The following is a 16,887-nucleotide window of genomic DNA, read 5'->3' as shown; positions in this document are numbered from 1 at the left end:
GTCCTGTGGCAGCCATTTTGTGGTGGTGTCCACTACTCTTTCTTAAAATGCTGAAAGAGCCCAAGGGCTCATCAAGGCCCAACCAATGGTCACACCTCCTCCTGTATCCTGGGCCTCAGAAAGGAGCCTGGCACAATCGGCCTTTTAATCCTGCTGCTTAGGAAATCATGGCCAATCCCACAAATTGAGAGATCACAGTGACAGAAGCCCAAAGAGAGAGATGGAAAAGACTGCAGTTCATCTAGGCCAGTTGTCTCCCAAGAGAAGCTCCATCGCCTCCTTCAACCCCAACAGACTGGCTGAGGCAATATGGACCAGCGTGGCAGAGAGCAGGTTCATTTTTTAAAAATAAGGGTTTACACACATCAAGGAACACAAAATGCCAGAACAGTCCAACTGTCCTCAACCTTTCAGCCCTGGCCCGAATCTGGCGGAACACTATCTAATGAGACTCGGGCCCTGCGGGACTTGGTTCGATTCCACAGGGCCTGTAAGACCAAGATGTTCCACCAGGCATATGGCTGAGGACAGCAATGGTCAGAGAGAGATCTGCTGGCCTCCCCTTTTACCCTTCCGTCTCTTTACCCCCTTTCCCCTTTTCTTCTCTGTACTGGCTGCCCCCGCTTGTCCACCTGTGATGGATATTAGGGCACCATCTGATGTAGTGAAGAAGTCTTAGGTTTTAACTTTTTATAATGACGTGGATTTTAAAATTGTAATATGCTGAAGTATTGTATCTTGATTGTTGTAAGCCGCCCTGATCCCTGCTTGGCAGGAAATGGAGCAGGGTATAATTGCAATTAAATAAATAGAGAGGAGGAGGAGGAGGAGGAGGAGGAGATTGGATTTATACCCCGCCCTTCACTACCCGAAGGAGTCTCAGAGCGGCTCTTTCCCTTCCCCACCACACAACGGACACCCTGTGAGGGAGGTGGGGCTGAGAGAGCTCTTTTGAGAACTGCTCTTGAGAGAACAGCTCTTGAGAGAACTTGTAACTGACCCAAGGTCACACCAGCAGCTGCATGTGGAGGAGTGGGGAATCAAACCCGGTTCTTCCAGATTAGAGTCAATGCTCCTAACTACCACAGCAAACTGGAAGATGAACAGCTCCTCTGCTCTTACTGGCCCCGCTCTGGGCCTTGTTCCTTTCTTTTCGGCCACAAACAGATCAGCGTACGAAAAGCCGGGATGATGTGACCCCTTGGCTGAAAGCCACTGCTGGACTATTTGAGAGAGAAAAAAGCAGGGAGGGAAAACAAAATGCTGAAGCACTAAAAACAAAGGGGACATCTCAGGTTAAAAGCTGAAAGACGTTTCCCCAACCTTCTTATGGCTTCTGGCAAAATTTTCTCAGTCTGAAAGGAAGTGACCAAGAGAGGCTGCTCTTGATGTCCCTGGAGAAGGGTTCTCTTGAGAGTAAGACAAAGGCCAGGAGGACGGGTGGTCCCCTTGCCAAAAAGTCATGCACCGTCTATCTGTTTCACCATGTGACATCCCACCCATTCATACTTCTCTTCCATAATGGCTTCTTCTGCCCAGGAGCCTTACCTACTGGGATGGCAGCTTCTTCCTCTCCTACAGTGTTCTCCAAGCATACTTCCGGCGGTTCTTCTCATCCACTCGTTCCAAGTACCAGGTCCCTGGAAACAGGTCACTGCTCAACCCATGGGGAGTGTGGTCCACTGAAGAAAGACAGAGTAAGAGGTAAGTATGTAGAGGAGGGACTGGGGAGACAGTTATCCTCATGCCGTTCTGTGTAGATTTTGGGCATTGATTGGTCCACCATGTTTGCTGATGGCAGACAGTTCAGGTCCCCAGGAGATGAAAGTATAAGATATTGAGGAAGACAGCTCTGGAAAACTATGGTTCTCCTGCAAACACCTAGTAGAGATACTGTCGAGGGGCAGCCAGGGCTTAGTGAGGACTCCTCAGGAGAAGAGGAGCCACGTATAGCCAGCTCTGAGTCAGCAGAAGCCAGCAAGCGGGAAGAGGAACTGCAGGTTGGTCATGAGTCACAGCTAACAGCTGGTGCAGAGCCACTGACAGTCTCCAGCCCTGAGTTGACAGGTGAAACTAAGTTGATCGTTCCCAGCCCCCCAGTATCACCCACATCCTTTGAGTGACAGACAGAGGCTAGGAGCAGAACTACAGGAGAGTCGACAGAGTGCTCGCCTCCTGGCCTCCTGGCCCAACGCCAGCTGCTTGAGTAGTTGCAGAATTACTCCTGAGTGGTTGGTTTCAAATTTAACCCTTAGGCACATTGCCTATAAAAACAGCCAAGGGAGTCTGTTAGGTGTGGAGGTAACACGTTATTCTACCATTGACTCTGTGACCACAGCCTCAGAACCTGCCTTGCTTGTGTGACCCTTGGACTGGTTTCTGACTATGGCTTTTAGTTCTGCTTGATTCTTGCTCATGAGTAACCCTTGGACTGCTTGACTATGCCTCTTGGACAACCCTTTGGTAACAGCCCTCTTGGCTCTGAACTCTTGGACTGGACTCTTGACTTGGTCTCTCTTGCTTCGACTTTGACTGCTTTCCAGGGACCCACCCCTGGCTCTACCTGACCTGTGACTGGTGGCCTGGAAAATGAAGGCTTTGGTGTGCTGGGAAAGCCAACCAAATTCCATCTTTTTGTCAAGTAAAGCCACCAACTGTCTCCTCACAAAGCTCAGCAACTTTGATAACAACAGAGGGAAGCTTGTCTTGGGACCCTCTGATGCACTGAGCAGATGCCGTATACATACTCCAGGAAAAATTAAATCTGTCCTCTGTTATCTTGTGCTCACCCAAATGATGAGTTTCCTCTCTGATCTTCATCATCTCGGCAAATTTCTCTGGTGGAACACATTTGCGGGAGTCTAACCGAGCCCCCAGATCAGAAAGGCTGGAGACCAACTTTTCCAGGGGGGAGCCTGCAAGACAGAGGGTCACATACATTCCATGGCAGAAATCAGATCGTTCCTCTGAGCTGTGTGAGTCTGTCCTTCCCTGGGTTAATAAAATTTCTCTTACAGGCCACTTATGGATTGGCCCACAATGAATCACCTGGTCTGTCCCATACCTTCTACCTGCTTTTTCAAGTGTCTAGACCTAGGAAGATCCAAAAACTAAAGCTTCCCGGTGACCCTTATGCAACACACTTTGGGGCACTACAGGCATCTGCCTCAGAGAGAGGCGAAACAGCAATTGCCAGTCTAACACAGAGTTCACCATATTTCTATGCGGCCTGTGCTGAAGTTGCCTGCCAGTTTTTTTTTGGGGGGGGGGGGGGCTGATGGACCAGGAGAAGTGGTGGGCAGATTTCCCTGGCTTGTGTCATTCTCAGATTGATTTTTCTGAGGTTGATTTTCCCCAGGAGTTAGGGCACCTGGGAAAGCTTTGCCAGATATTCCTCTTGCTACTCCTTTCTCCTAGAATTTACCCTCGCAAAGAATGTGTGTGGCGGGGGGGAGGTAGTAAGGAAGGCTGGTGTAGAAGGGTTGTGCCTCAGTGGTAGAGCCTCAGCTTGGCATGCAGAGGGCCCCAGGTTCAATCACCGGCACCTCCAGTTGAGGATCAAGTGGGAGGTGATGCAAAAGATCCCCACCTGAGATCCCAGAGAGCCACTACCAGTCTGAGTAGACAGTACTGACACTACTGTACTGACCCTGATGGGTCAACAGCCTGGTTTAGTATAAGGCAGCTTTAAGTATGTTGATTGTGTGAGTGGCAATGGCCAGGGTTGTTGTTTTCTTCCCCTGGGGCAACACGCCAGAACGAGTTCCAGAACCTATGGTGTAGTGTTTGGTGTAGTGGTTAAGTGCGCGGACTCTAATCTGGGAGAACCGGGTTTGATTCCCCACTCCTCCACTTGCACCTGCTGATGTGACCTTGGGTCAGTCACAAGCTCTGTCAGAGCTGTCCTTGAAAAAGAGCAGTTTGTGTCAGAGTTCTCTCAGCCCCACCCACCTCACAGGGTGTCTGTTGTGGGGAGGGGAAGGGAAAGGAGTTTGTAAGCTGCTCTGAGACTCCAAGTGAAGGGCGGGGTATAACTCCAATCTCTTCTCTTCTCTTCTCTTCTTCTTCGACAAAATTCTTTGTTAAATGATTAGAAGTTCATGAGTTTTCAGTATACAAATGGACAACTTCATTTCCCTCTTGAGAGTTCAGGCACCTCCCCCCCCCCCCCTTTCTTTAAAAGCCCTGGCAATGGCCACATCTTGGAGTGACATCTAAAAAAAACCCCATGCAATACCTTTCATGAAGACTAACCAGCATCTCTGGAATGAGTGATGGGGCCAGGGAGCACTTTATACTTCACGGCCAAGGAGTGTTACAGCACTGAAGAATCACACATTAAAAACTGCAGTTTGCCTTCCTTTTCAGGTAGCCTGAATTTTCTGACGAGATGCTGGCATTTCCGTCAGTGATAACCGTATGTTCGCTCCAGTGGGGCAAACGTAGGGGTGCCAGCCACCAGGTGGAACCTGGGGATCTTCCAGAATTACAGCTCATCTCCAAACTACAGAGATGTACCTCTGGAGAAATGGATGCTTTGGAAGGTGGACGCTGTGTCCTTGTACCCCTCTGAGGTCCCTGTCCTCCCCAGGCTCCACCCCCAAATCTCCATGATTTTCCCAACCTGGATCTGGCCAACCTACCTCCCCGTCCCCCACCGGTGGCTGGTGGGACCTGGCAGCCCTAGGCAAACAGCAGCTTTCTTGGGCAGGGTTTGGGGAAAAGGAGGGACTTCAGTGGGGTGCAATGCCAAAGAGTCCACCCTCCAAAGCAGCCATTTTCTCCAGGGGAGCTGACCTCTGTTACCAGGAGATCAGCTGCAATCCCAAGAGATCTCCAGGCCCCAGCTGGAGGCTGGCAACCCTACTCAGGTCCCAGGGCAAGAAGCACACAATTTGACCCTCTCAGCCAGGGCTATTTTGGGGGCAGGAATGGACAGGAACGGCGTTCCGGCTGGCTTCAGAGTTGGCCACGCCCACTACAGCCAAAACCTCTGCGTGTGTGGCTACAGAGGGAAGGCCTGGAGAGCGACACACACACCCCGGTGACTCTGAGGCGGGCAGGCCACGGGGGCCCCTGGAAGGATCGGGGAGGCATTTAAATGCCTCCCCATGCCTTCCCCAGCCTGTCCAAGGGCCGACTTGCCCGGGCGCCGGGCGTCCCCGGGCAAGCCAAGGGAAGGCAGTTTAAACTGCCTTCCCTTCCCTTCAAGGGGGGGCTTGTCTGGGCTCCCCACAGCTGCGGGGTGCCCGGGCAGAACAAGGGAAGGCATGGGGTGTGGCCAAATATGCTAATGAGCTGCATTGCTGGGTGTGACCTATTATGCCCTGCTCTCAGCACCCAAAAGAGTCTTCATGTACTCCAAGACAAAACAGCTTCGGGAAGAAGATAAAAGGAAGCTCTGTTCCAAGAGGAAACTCACCTGGAGCAGAATTCTCAGACGCCTTTAGGGAGAACATGCTGGCTGCCAGGCCTGAACCATAGGAGAAGACCCCAATTCTGGAACCAGCCAGCTGCTCAGCAGAGTACCTGTAGCAATTCAAATGAACCCGTTAAGTCAAAGTTACTGAACCAAAAACCCCTTTGGCTGGAACTAAATAAGACGAGACACAGCTAGAAACTGCCATAAAGCTGAACATTGGTGCTCCTGTAAGATCACATCTGTACAAAGAAGCCAACCTACTTCTGAAAGAGGCTGCAGGTTCACTCAGGTGACGTCCTGTGATCATCACAAGAAATTAGGAAGAGAAATTATATGTTGGAAAGGACACGAAGGAGTATATGCCTCAGGAAATGGTGGATGTGAAACAGAGGACCAAGATCTCAAGCTAATGACAATTGGCTCATTGCCTCTTGCCCTTTGGCTGGAAGAAGAATCCCATTATTGGGCAGCTAGATTCAAGTCCAGTAGCAACAAAAAAAGACCAAGAAGATTTTTGGGGTATAAGCTTTCGAGAGTCAAAGCTCCCTTCATCAGATACAGGTTGGAATGGAGATCTCTGAGTCCTTATATCCCAATTGAAAGGTGGGAGGGGTGGTGTTACAAAGTAGGAACTCAGGACACAGAGGTATAACTTTCGTATTAATTAGCTTGATTAGAGCAGAAAATTAGCATCTATAGACAGATAAGAATCCTACGTCCCTATTCAGCCCGGGGGGTTCCATGTTTTGAACTTGTGAATTAACTCAAGTTCAGCAATCTCGTGTTGTGATCTCCCCTTGAAACTTCTCTGTTTGAGGACAGCCACTCTTAGATCAGCAATGGAATGACCTGGAAGATTACCATGTTCTCCTGCTGGCTGGGTAACAGCAAAACAAACCAGCTGTCCCCCCTTCATTCCAGAGGGTAAACATTTGGCAGTCGGATACAGTTTTGCAGTGCAGAGGGCCATGACTTCTGATTAAACAAGATCTATTGTGCCATAAAAATATTCACTTTTTTGCAACATCTGTATCGTCACCCATATGGATGTGGGCCCACTTGAGTGGGAAGCATCTGTTGCTGGAGAGAACGAGACAGCCATGGCTTGTGTGCCTGGAGGGAGGAGAGGGTGCAACTTACTGCGCGAGGAGAGATGCGAGGCAGCCGTACACTGACGGTGTGTACATGTTTCCATTGCGAGCAGAGAGGAAGAGGGAAGGTTGGGTCTTCTGCTTGAACAGCTCTTGGCTGGCCTTCTGGAAAGCCTTGTCCACCTCCTTGCTGGAGTAAGTTTCTTCTAATTTCACATTCCTACAAGGGAAGAAAAGCCAGAACTGCAGGTATCTCTGGCACTGTTGCTTATGAATACTCCTTTGAGTTGGTTTGGGTTCTGTGTTCTTTTGTAGAGTTGTACTACTTCTGACATGAAAAATGGCCACATTCAGGAACCCGGGGAGGGGGGGGGGGATGGGACATTTCAACCTCCCCAGACGCTCTATGGTAGGGGTGTCGAACTCATTTGTTATGAGGGCCGGATCTGACATAAATGAGACCTTGTTGGGCCGGGCCATGTGTGTCATAAAATGTAATGCCAGGTAGCGGAGATATAAACTTTATAAAGGACACAAAGAGTTTGGTTTTTTTAAATTTAAAACATTAGCTCCGTAAGCTGCAAACCTACTTTTGATTTAATGACATTCACCACAAAAATCTCATGCTCAGAATTCTGAGCCTAGGACCCAGGTTAAAACATGAAACGGCTGAGTGATTAAGAGAGTCTGGCGAAGCAAGCTGTGATGCAGCAGCAGCAGCAGAGCTGAGAGCAGGAGATGGCCAGTTCCACTGCGGGCCTGGTGGAAGCCCTCCGGGGGGCTGATCCGGCCCCCGGGCCGCATGTTTGCCACCCCTGCTCTATGGCACCATTCTCCATCCCTGCAAAACATTTCAAGGGGGGGGGGGGACTCCTGTGTGAAACTGCTTAATTAGAATTCATCAAGAAGTCTGAGGCCATCACCCAAAGGTTTAATGAGGACCTGGACCTCCAGAGTCATTACAGCTGTTAACTGGTTTAGCAAAACTAGGGATAATTATTTCTAATGGGAATGGTCTCTGTGCTTTTCTTGACTACATTTCAGTTTTACATGGCATTTCAGTCAGTGCATCCTCTTGTGGAAATGCTGACAGCTCCACGGCCATCTGTTCAGAAGGTGTGTTTTCATTTATCGAGCACTACAGATGTAGATTAGCCCTGACCTGTATGACCCAGGCTAGCCTGATCTCATCAGATCTCAGAAGCTAAGCAGGGTCAGCCTGGGTTAGTAGTTGGATGGGAGACTACCAAGGAAGACTTTGGGTTGCTATTTAGAGGCGGACAATGGCAAACCACCTCTGTTAATCTCTTGCCTTGAAAACCCTACGGCAGGGGCGTTGAACTCATTTGTTACAAGGGCCGGATCTGACTTAAATGAGACCTTGTTGGGCCAGGCCATGTGTGTCCTAAAATGTAATGCCAGGTAGCGGAGATATCAACTTTATAAAGGACACAAACACAAAGGGGTTTTTTAAACTTAAAATAAAAACATGCTTAAAACATTAGCACTCTTGCACTATTTTGTTTATTTAATAGTGGCTGATGACACCTCTTGCTCTGAATTACTGCATCAAAATGTCTGTGCTATTGCAGTCTTGAGTATGCTGTTCAGGTGTGTATCTGTAAACTGCAAACCTACGACGACGCTGCAGCAGCAGAATTGGAAGAAGAAGCAGAAGACAGCCAGTTCCATTGCGGGCCTGATAGAAGCCCTCCGGGGGCCTGATACGGCCACCGGGCCACATGTTTGACACCCCTGCCCTACAGGGTTGCTAAAAATCATGTGCAGTTTGATGGCACTTACCACCTCCATCAGTGTAGATGGTGCTTTACATGGTAAGTCAAGCCCTTGTGCTCAAGCCTTGCAGAAGGGCAAGTAGAATGTGGAGATATATGCTCAGGCTGCATCTCAGGTAGGGATGAGAACTAAAAGATATTATTACTGTGACCATGAAATGTCATTTCCCTTTAGGGAACCAAGTACTACACACACACACCCAAATACAATCTTGCATCGTGTCATAATATCATCTTACACCAACAATTCCCACCACATCGCCCAGAAGTGTCATGACACCCACTGATGAGTTTTTTCATCAGTGTTCCCCTTTACAAGTTTTGTAATATCTCACTCTCCATTTCCCCACTCCTTCTGCCTGTACTGCTAGATGTGGGACTCCTGAAGCCTCACTGACCTGAAATCCTGCAGCCCTTTGTAGATTCCACTCTCAACATCAGGACTGGAAGAGGCCAGGAAATCGTTGAGCACAACCCGCGCCAGGGATTTCTGCACCAGCTTACAGAAGGGTGTGTGGAAGATCATGAACTGGAAGTCTTCGAGAGTGCAGCGTTTGTTAATACCAGCTGCCTCGGAAGAGAAAGATGTAAAAAGTTAGAAAGTGGAAAGCCAGCCAGGAACCACAGCCAGGGACAGGACAGAGGGTGATGGTAGTGGTGGAAGAAACAGAAACCTCAGACTACAACGGACCTGGAAATAATGAACACACAAAGCTGCTTTACACACTGCTTCAGACTGATCTATCAAGGTCAGGATTGTCTACTTGGACTGCCAGTGGTTCTCCGTGGTCTCAGGCTGAGGTCTTTCACATCACCTATTACCAAGTCTTTTCAACTGGAGATGCTGGGGATTGAACTTTGACCTTCTGCATGCAAAGTAGATGCTCTACTGCTGAGCCATGGAAACTTATTTAATATGCCCAATGTTCTGTCCAAGTTAATATTGTCTACTGTGACCGGTATCAACTATCAACTCTCCAGGGTCCCAGACATAGGTCTTTCATGTCACCTACTACCTGGTCTTTATAGCTGGAGATGTTGGGGATTGAACCTGGGACCTTCTGCATGCAAAGTAAATGCTCTAGCACTAAGCCATGGACACTTATTTTAGCTGCCCATTGTCTACTCTGACTGACATTGGCTCTCCAGGGTCTCAGAGGTTTCTCATGTCACCTACTACTTGGTCATTATAGCTGGAGAAGCTGGGGATTGAACCTGGGGCCTTACACACATCAAGCAGCTGCTCTGCCACTGAGTCATGGCTCCTCATGTGTTCATGTGACCTGTGCTGGGCTGAAAAGATGGAGTTCTTTGTCCCCTCCCCCTCATAGCCTGTTACCTTCCCTCTGCTGCTATTCGCTTCCTACTGCTTCCAAACGTAGAGGCTTAAGCTTTAAATGGCTCATGAACCAATATGAACCGGGTTGGTTAGCGAACCAACCTCCTGGTTTGTATCAGTTTGTGATTCGGTTTGTGGTTCAACCATGTACTGAACCACAAAAATACGGTTCATGTGGCATGCCCATCCCTAGTAACCTTTGACTAACCACAATTTTTGGAGATTTGGAGAAGACAGGAAGTTGATTCTGTGGTATGGGTTAGTAGCTATAGACTGATGCCATTTTGCCACAGCAATTAAATGCTGAGAATGCCATAATTGTAAAAAAGAAAAATCAACATTAACATCAAACAAAATGACTTCCAATGACTGAGCAGAATTGGCTGTTAACTTTTCCAGCAATTAACCTTTTCAGTTACTACTGTGTCACCATGAACGTGCAAAAAAGTCCAGTTCATTGTAAATTGTGCACACAGGTTGGAAATAAGCTAGCTGAAAGGGGAGGAGGGGGTCCATTTTGACCCCCATAAAGATTGGGCTGGGGATCATGGGACTTGCATGGACAAAAGTCACGTGGGATGAAGGTTGTAGTAAGGAGGAAAATTGGTCAAGACTGAGAGAAAAAGCTGCCCATATCCAACCTGCAGCACTGTATAATATGAACCTCTTGAATGGGCAGTTTCTTGTTCTCCCAAGGAGATGGATCTTTCCTAAATAGCAGCTCATGCCCATGAGGTGCAACTAAGCTTGCCAGCTCTGGGTTGGGACCTCAGCCGGACACAGTGCCATAGAATCTACTCTTCAAAGCAGACATTTTCTCCCACAGAACTGATCTCTATCACCTGGAGTTCAGATAGTAGGAGATCTCCAGGCACCACCTAGAGGTCAGCAACCCTAGGTAGAACTTCCTCAGACATGCGCTGCATAACTCCTGATTCTGGAACCTTCTATAGAGACTCATCCCCACCAGGACAGAATTGGGAAAAGGTACTGGAAGGGGTTACTTTACATTTCGTTGGTCTTCTGGTACAGACCTTTCTGCCACTGGCTTTCAATCTTCTTGCGGTATGTAGCGTAGCATCGATCCAGAGCTCGGAAATAACACTGGATGGAGAGCTGCCCGTCCACCATGGGATATTCCGAAGCCAAGTCTGGCTTGTAGAAATCATAGACGTGTTCCATGTGGGTTCCCCGGAGACCTTGGGAGGAAGAAGCCATGGATTTTCTTACGATAGTGAGAGAGAGAGAGAGACTAAGGCCCAGGCTGAATCAGTAGTCTGCCAAACTACGGAAGAGGATAACAGAGGCAGCTAGGGTTGCCATGCCCAGGTTGGGAAATTCCTGAAGACTTGGGGGTGGGGCCTGAGGAGTGCACTATTTGAGGAGAGGCAGGACCTCAGCAGGTTATAATGCTCCAGAGCCGCCATTTTCTCTGGGGCAAGTGATTTCTGTTGCCTGGCGATCAGCTGTAATTCTAGGAGATTTCTAGGCCGCATCTGGTAACCTTGGTTGCAACCCATCTCTGTAACAACGTAAACCTCTAGAACAGTCATGGCGAATCTATGGCACGGGTGCCAGAGGTGGCACTCAGAGCCCTCTCTGTGGGCACGCGTACCATCGCCCCAGCCAGGCCCAGACCATCATTAAAGTGTTGAATTCTCTGCCAAATAATTTTAAGTAAATGAAAGCATTTGGGATTGCTTTCCTTACTTTGTTTGGATCATCTTAAGTTAATGCAGGAGTTGTTTTTTCTAAAGTAAAACTTCAGTATTCAGGTTAAATTGCCGTGTTGGCACTTTGCGATAAATAAGTGGGTTTTGGGTCGCAGTTTGGGCACTCGGTCTCTAAAAGGTTCGCCATCACTAGGCCTTGTTCAAGCACACGTGCAGCAGAATTTTCTGAACAAAACTTCAGGAGTGTGTGGGTCAGTTCAGATTGGGACGATGGGGAAAATGGGGCTTCAGCTTCCCCCTCTCAAAATGTCTTCCCAACCTGAAATCATCCTAGGGAGCTCCTATTTGCCCCAGCGAGGGAACTTATATATGCTGCTGGTCTACAGGGGTAGACCAGGCACAGGCTACATGTGAGTTTGTTTATTTATTTAAAATATTTATTAGCCGCCATCCTCCCTTTTGGCAAGGTGGTTAACAATATAGCTTTGCCAGTGGGGCAAATTAGTATTCACGGGGGCTGCTTCAGGTTGGCAAAATGGAATACAGAGGGAAGGCTTAAACTCCCTCTCCTAGTGTGTTGCGCCCAGGATCTAAATTGGCCCACAGGGACCTTAGACTCAAGATTCCATTTGGGAACTCCCAGCATACATCTGCTTAACAGGCCCCACATGGTAGACCTAAGAATGGACCCAGGAATGACATATTGTGTAGTTAGACTCTTAGTGTGCCACTCTCATAAACCAGCGGTTCAATCCCTTCAGAATTAACAGTGTTTAAAAATACTGATATCTGTAAATATCTCATCATTCTACCAACAAGAAGAGAAAAAGAAGAAGAGATTGGATTTATACCTCGCCCTTCACTACCTGAAGGAGTCTCAAAGCAGCTTACAATCTCCTTTTCCTTCCCCTCCCCACAACAGACATCCTGTGAGGTAGGTGGGGTTGAGAGGACTGCTCGTGAGAGAACAGCTCTGAGAGAACTGTGACGGACCCAAGGTCACACCAGCAGCTGCATGTGGAGGAGTGGGGAATCAAACCCAGTTCTCCCAGATTAGAGTCCTCTCTCTTAACCACTACACCAAACAAGCACTCAGCGGAGGTTATCTGTACCCCTTAGACTTTGGTAGAGTCATTGCCAGCTTCTTATTTAAACAAGGAAGGAATTCCAGCCTGAGGTAAAGTACAATGATTACTTTGGAGTGAAGTCAAGGTCTGTTCTTTGGTATTACTCATTTGGAGATTCTACAACTCCTGAGTTTGACCAGTGGCATTTTCAGGCTCCGAAGACAGAAAGTATTCTTTAATTAAGAAAAGAGAAAGATGCATAGAATTAAAGCATTGGGAGAAATAATGGCCATATGGAGCTTTATTGTTTTATATTTCTAAAGTTTATTTATTGTATCTTTGGTGTTATTTTTATCGAGTGTATTTTACATGCTGTTAGCTGCCCTGAATCCCATTCAGGGGAGAGGGAGCCGGAAATAAATCTGATAAATAATAATAAATAATAATGTGACACATAAATATTAACAATCATGACAGGCCTGCCAACCACCGAGATTATGCTTCATATCAAGTATCCAGAAATCCTGGTCAGAAAGCTCTTGTTTCTGATTATTATTATTATTTTTTAAAGAGACATCATAGACACGGGGTTGGGAAATTCCTAGAGATTTGGGGGTGGAGTTGGGGGAGTGAAAGGAGTTCAGCAAGGTATAATGACATATTGTCCACCCTCCAAAGCAGCCGTTTTCTTGAGGGGAAGTGATCTCTGTCATCTGGAGATCAGTTGTAATTCTGGGAGGTTGGCACCCCAACAACAGATAGGGTTGCCAAGTCTTACCTTTTGCTGGAGCGGGGGACTCCCGGCTCTTTCCCAGAAGTGACGTGATCATGCTGGTGACGCTGGGGGTGGGCCCACGACCATCCGAGGGAAAAACAGAGTTTTCCCTCGGATGACTGTGGCCCCGCCCCCAGCGTGCCCGGCATGGTTGTGTCACTTCCGGGTGACGTGCACGTCACGTACTTTGGGGGTGGGGTTCCCCCCAGGGGCCGATCCGCCGCCGGGGAACGGGCCTCTGGGGCGGGGTTTTCCCCGCCCCCCGGCGGGACTTGGCAAGCCTAACAACAGACATGAGCAAGTCAAACGAGAAAGGCCAGGCCTTGGGAGAACACATCTTTGCAGTAAGGCCCTCTCTGACGACATCCCGCATCACAAGGTATCACTTTAGACCAAAGGGACGTAATTTCCAACCCAGCCCAGCCTTTCATTCTTGAAATGCCCTGTATAACTATGGTATTTAAATTTCTAAACCATGACATAATTTTATACAGAAATCAAACAACCCAAAGGGACTGCAGTGATGGGGAAACTAAGAGGAGCACCTGGCAAATGGTTTGTTTCGTAGCACTTCGTTGTTAAGAAAATAGAGTTCCTTTGCTAAAACAAAACCGCTTCTTCAAAATGGACAGCCTAGCCCTTGAGAGAAACGGGAGGATAGTACAATCAGGAAACAGCCAGTCATTTTTGTAACTTTTAGTACCTGGAAAAGATATCCATCTTACTGAAAGTCAAATTCACATTTGGCATTGCTGGATTCACTGTGTCTCAGACAAATACATAGCTCCATAGACTCAAAAGCCATCATTAGTAACCTGTACTTTATACTCAGAACTTGATTTCTTTTTTTTAATATATATTTATGTATAGTTTTTTTTATATAACAGCATGGGGGGGGGAAGTATACAGTATTTTGAGTCTAGTTTTCAAATTTGTTATCTAACCATGCCTACACTCTAGTCCATCTTTTGGAGTACAATTCTTCATCTTTTCCTTGTAATATGATATTTAACCTGTCCATTTTCACAATTTCCAACAATCTCTTGAAGGTGTTCTATCTGATTCCCAACATTTAGCAACTAATATTCTTGCAGATGCTAAAATATAAGTTATCATATACAGATCATTTTTTTACAACTATCAGGAAGCATATTTAATAAAAAGACTTCTGGTGTGAAGGGTAAATAGATATCTGTTATTTCCATTATTATGTTGTGTATTTTATGCCAATAGTTCTGAATTATCCCACACCTCCACCACATGTGGTAAAAGTACCTACATTGTTTTTGCATTTCTAGCAATTATTTGTCATATTTGGGTAACATTTGGCTATTTTATCAGGTGACCAGTGCCACCTATGAAACATTTTATAGATATTTTCTTTATAGGGCACTGCTCTCATGAACTTTACTACCATCCAAATTTTGGACCAAGATTCTAAATCTATATTACGCCCTAAATCTTGCATCCAAGTAACCATAATTGTTTTTACTGCTTCATCTTGCGTAAAATCATCTAACAGGAAATTGTATAACCTTTGAATCATTTATCATTTGTAGACAACCAAATCTTATCCAAATCATTTTTTGTCCCATAGAAGCCTATTTTGTGTCTTCGTTATATCTGGTATTTAATTGTAAAGTTTCCCACCATGTCAACTTTATATTTTGTGAAAGAAGATTCTCCTTGGTTTTCAATTTGTTATTTCTATCTAGTAAGGTCTCATAGCTCTCTATTTTGTCGTTTGTAATCAGAGTAGGTTTTATGAAAGCTTCTAAAGGTGATACCCATTTAGGGGGGTTTTTTAAATAAAAGGTTTTTTATTTCCTTCCAGATTTTTATTAATGCTCCTCTTATTGTGTGTTGCTGAAAATGTGTATGTATTTTTTCTTTTCCATACCTACATAGGCATGCCATCCCATAGCTAAGTTATGGTCTTCTAAGTTCAAGAGTCTTATATTCTCTAATGTTAACCATTCCTTTATCCATCCTAATGCTGCTGCTTTGTAGTATAAGTGTAGTATATACTTATAAGTGTAGTATAAATTTGGTAGTCCAAATCCACTTCTTTCTTTTTTTATCTTGCAGTACTTTCCATTTGATTCGAGGTCTCATTTTATGCCAGACAAATTGATTGCAGATTTTATCCAGGTCTTTAAAGTATTGTGTTGTTCTTAAGACTGGTAGATTTTGAGCTAGGAAGAGAAATCTAGGTAGTATATTCATCCTTAACATTGCTATTTTCCCCATGAATGACAATTTAAAATCTTTCCATTTTCGAAGATCTTTCTTCATATCTGTCAGTAATTTGGTATAATTGTCTTCTGTCAGTGTGTTGTTTCTGTTAGTTAATAATATACCTAAATATTTGACTTTTTTGATATTTCCATAGTGGACGTTTCTTGTATTTGGCTTATTTGTTCCTGTGTACAGTTTTTAGTTAGTATGTTTGTTTTTTTATAGTTAATTTTAAGACCTGCTAATTGCCCGTATTCTTCAATTGTTTTTACAAGATGGGGAATAGATACTATTGGATCTTCTAATATAAAGATCAAGTCATCGACGAAGGCTTGTAATTTAAATTCCTCTCCTTTTATCTCGAGGCCTGTTATCTTTGTTTTCTTGTATTAAATCAGTTAATGTTTCTAATGTAAAGATGAATAATAACGTGATAATGGGCATCCTTGTCTCATACCTTTCTGCATTTTGGTGTTTTGCGTCATATCTCCATTTACTATAATTTTTGTGGATTGAGTATTGTATATAGTTTTGATAACTGTAAGAAATTTTGTACCACAGTCCCATGCCTCTAACTTTTGTTACAAAAGTTACAATACTACAGAACTTGATTTCTAACATGTAAGGCAATGGGTTTCAACAGTATAATCCTAAACAGAGTTCAGCCAGTAGAGTGACTCTCCAAAACGAACACAAAGATGATTCTTAACTCTGGGGCACTGGTGATGTGGAATAGATCTGGGCACGGAACCAACCGAGGGACTCTGAAAACAACGTTAGCATACTAATGTTTCAGACATGAAAGGGCCCATTGTCCCAGATGACAAGTCTGCCGCTCTGTGTGGAACAAACTGAGCTTCCTAGTTTGTTAAGACCTTCCACATTCCTGGAAACCTGTGAGAGGTGGATACATTTGAGTGACACAAATGTATTTTCCCACCCGCCAGACTCCTGAGAACTCCTTCCTCAGCAAATTTGGATGTATGAATTCATGCACATTTAATTTGACTGCTATGTATACAGTGGGGCTTACGAAGCCTGACAGAATTCCCTCTTTGACGGGCTGCCTTCCAGATTTGCAAATGAACCCATCTGTAGGGCGCATTCAGAGCACTCATGTCTTTTACTTCTCCTGTGCTATAACTGCCCATAATGTCACCCTGAGCTTGCCTAAGGCGGGGAGGTGTGGGATATAAATTTATTGAATGAATGAATGAATGAATGAATGTCATAGGACTACCCTGACATTGGTACGTAGCTGCCTCATTAGGGTTGCCAACCTCCAGGTGGGGCCTGGAGACCTTTATTTATTTATTTATTTATTTATTTATTTATTTATTTATTGGATTTATATCCCGCCCCATCCAATATACAGCTCGGGGCGGCTAACAAACGGCCATGCTGAAGTTAAAATATGCATACAAACAACAGCATAATAAAAACACTATATCTTGACATAAAATTTGGTGCTTTGATAATTTACATA

The 16,887-nt window shown here is 45.7% G+C and overlaps 1 protein-coding gene across 1 annotated transcript in view; it reads right to left on the bottom strand.

Moving 5' to 3' along the window:
• Positions 1 to 1,575: 1,575 nt before the first annotated feature.
• Positions 1,576 to 16,887, bottom strand: part of HMGCS2 (3-hydroxy-3-methylglutaryl-CoA synthase 2 (mitochondrial)) — a 30,658-nt gene continuing 15,346 nt past the window's right edge. Inside the window, exons 4-9 of the mRNA XM_015422565.1 lie at positions 10,683 to 10,847; positions 8,708 to 8,876; positions 6,563 to 6,733; positions 5,423 to 5,529; positions 2,790 to 2,915; positions 1,576 to 1,682 (exon numbers count right to left, since the gene is read on the bottom strand). Coding sequence (XP_015278051.1) covers positions 1,576 to 1,682; positions 2,790 to 2,915; positions 5,423 to 5,529; positions 6,563 to 6,733; positions 8,708 to 8,876; positions 10,683 to 10,847 — 845 coding nt within the window. The remainder of the gene's footprint in view (positions 1,683 to 2,789; positions 2,916 to 5,422; positions 5,530 to 6,562; positions 6,734 to 8,707; positions 8,877 to 10,682; positions 10,848 to 16,887) is intronic.

This window comes from Gekko japonicus, unplaced genomic scaffold, assembly GCF_001447785.1.
Source record: "Gekko japonicus isolate JY-2015 unplaced genomic scaffold, Gekko_japonicus_V1.1 scaffold1500, whole genome shotgun sequence".
Classification (NCBI taxonomy): Eukaryota; Metazoa; Chordata; class Lepidosauria; order Squamata; family Gekkonidae; genus Gekko; species Gekko japonicus.
Note: the sequence above shows the minus strand (reverse complement) of the source record. Positions and strands in the feature narration are given on the sequence as shown.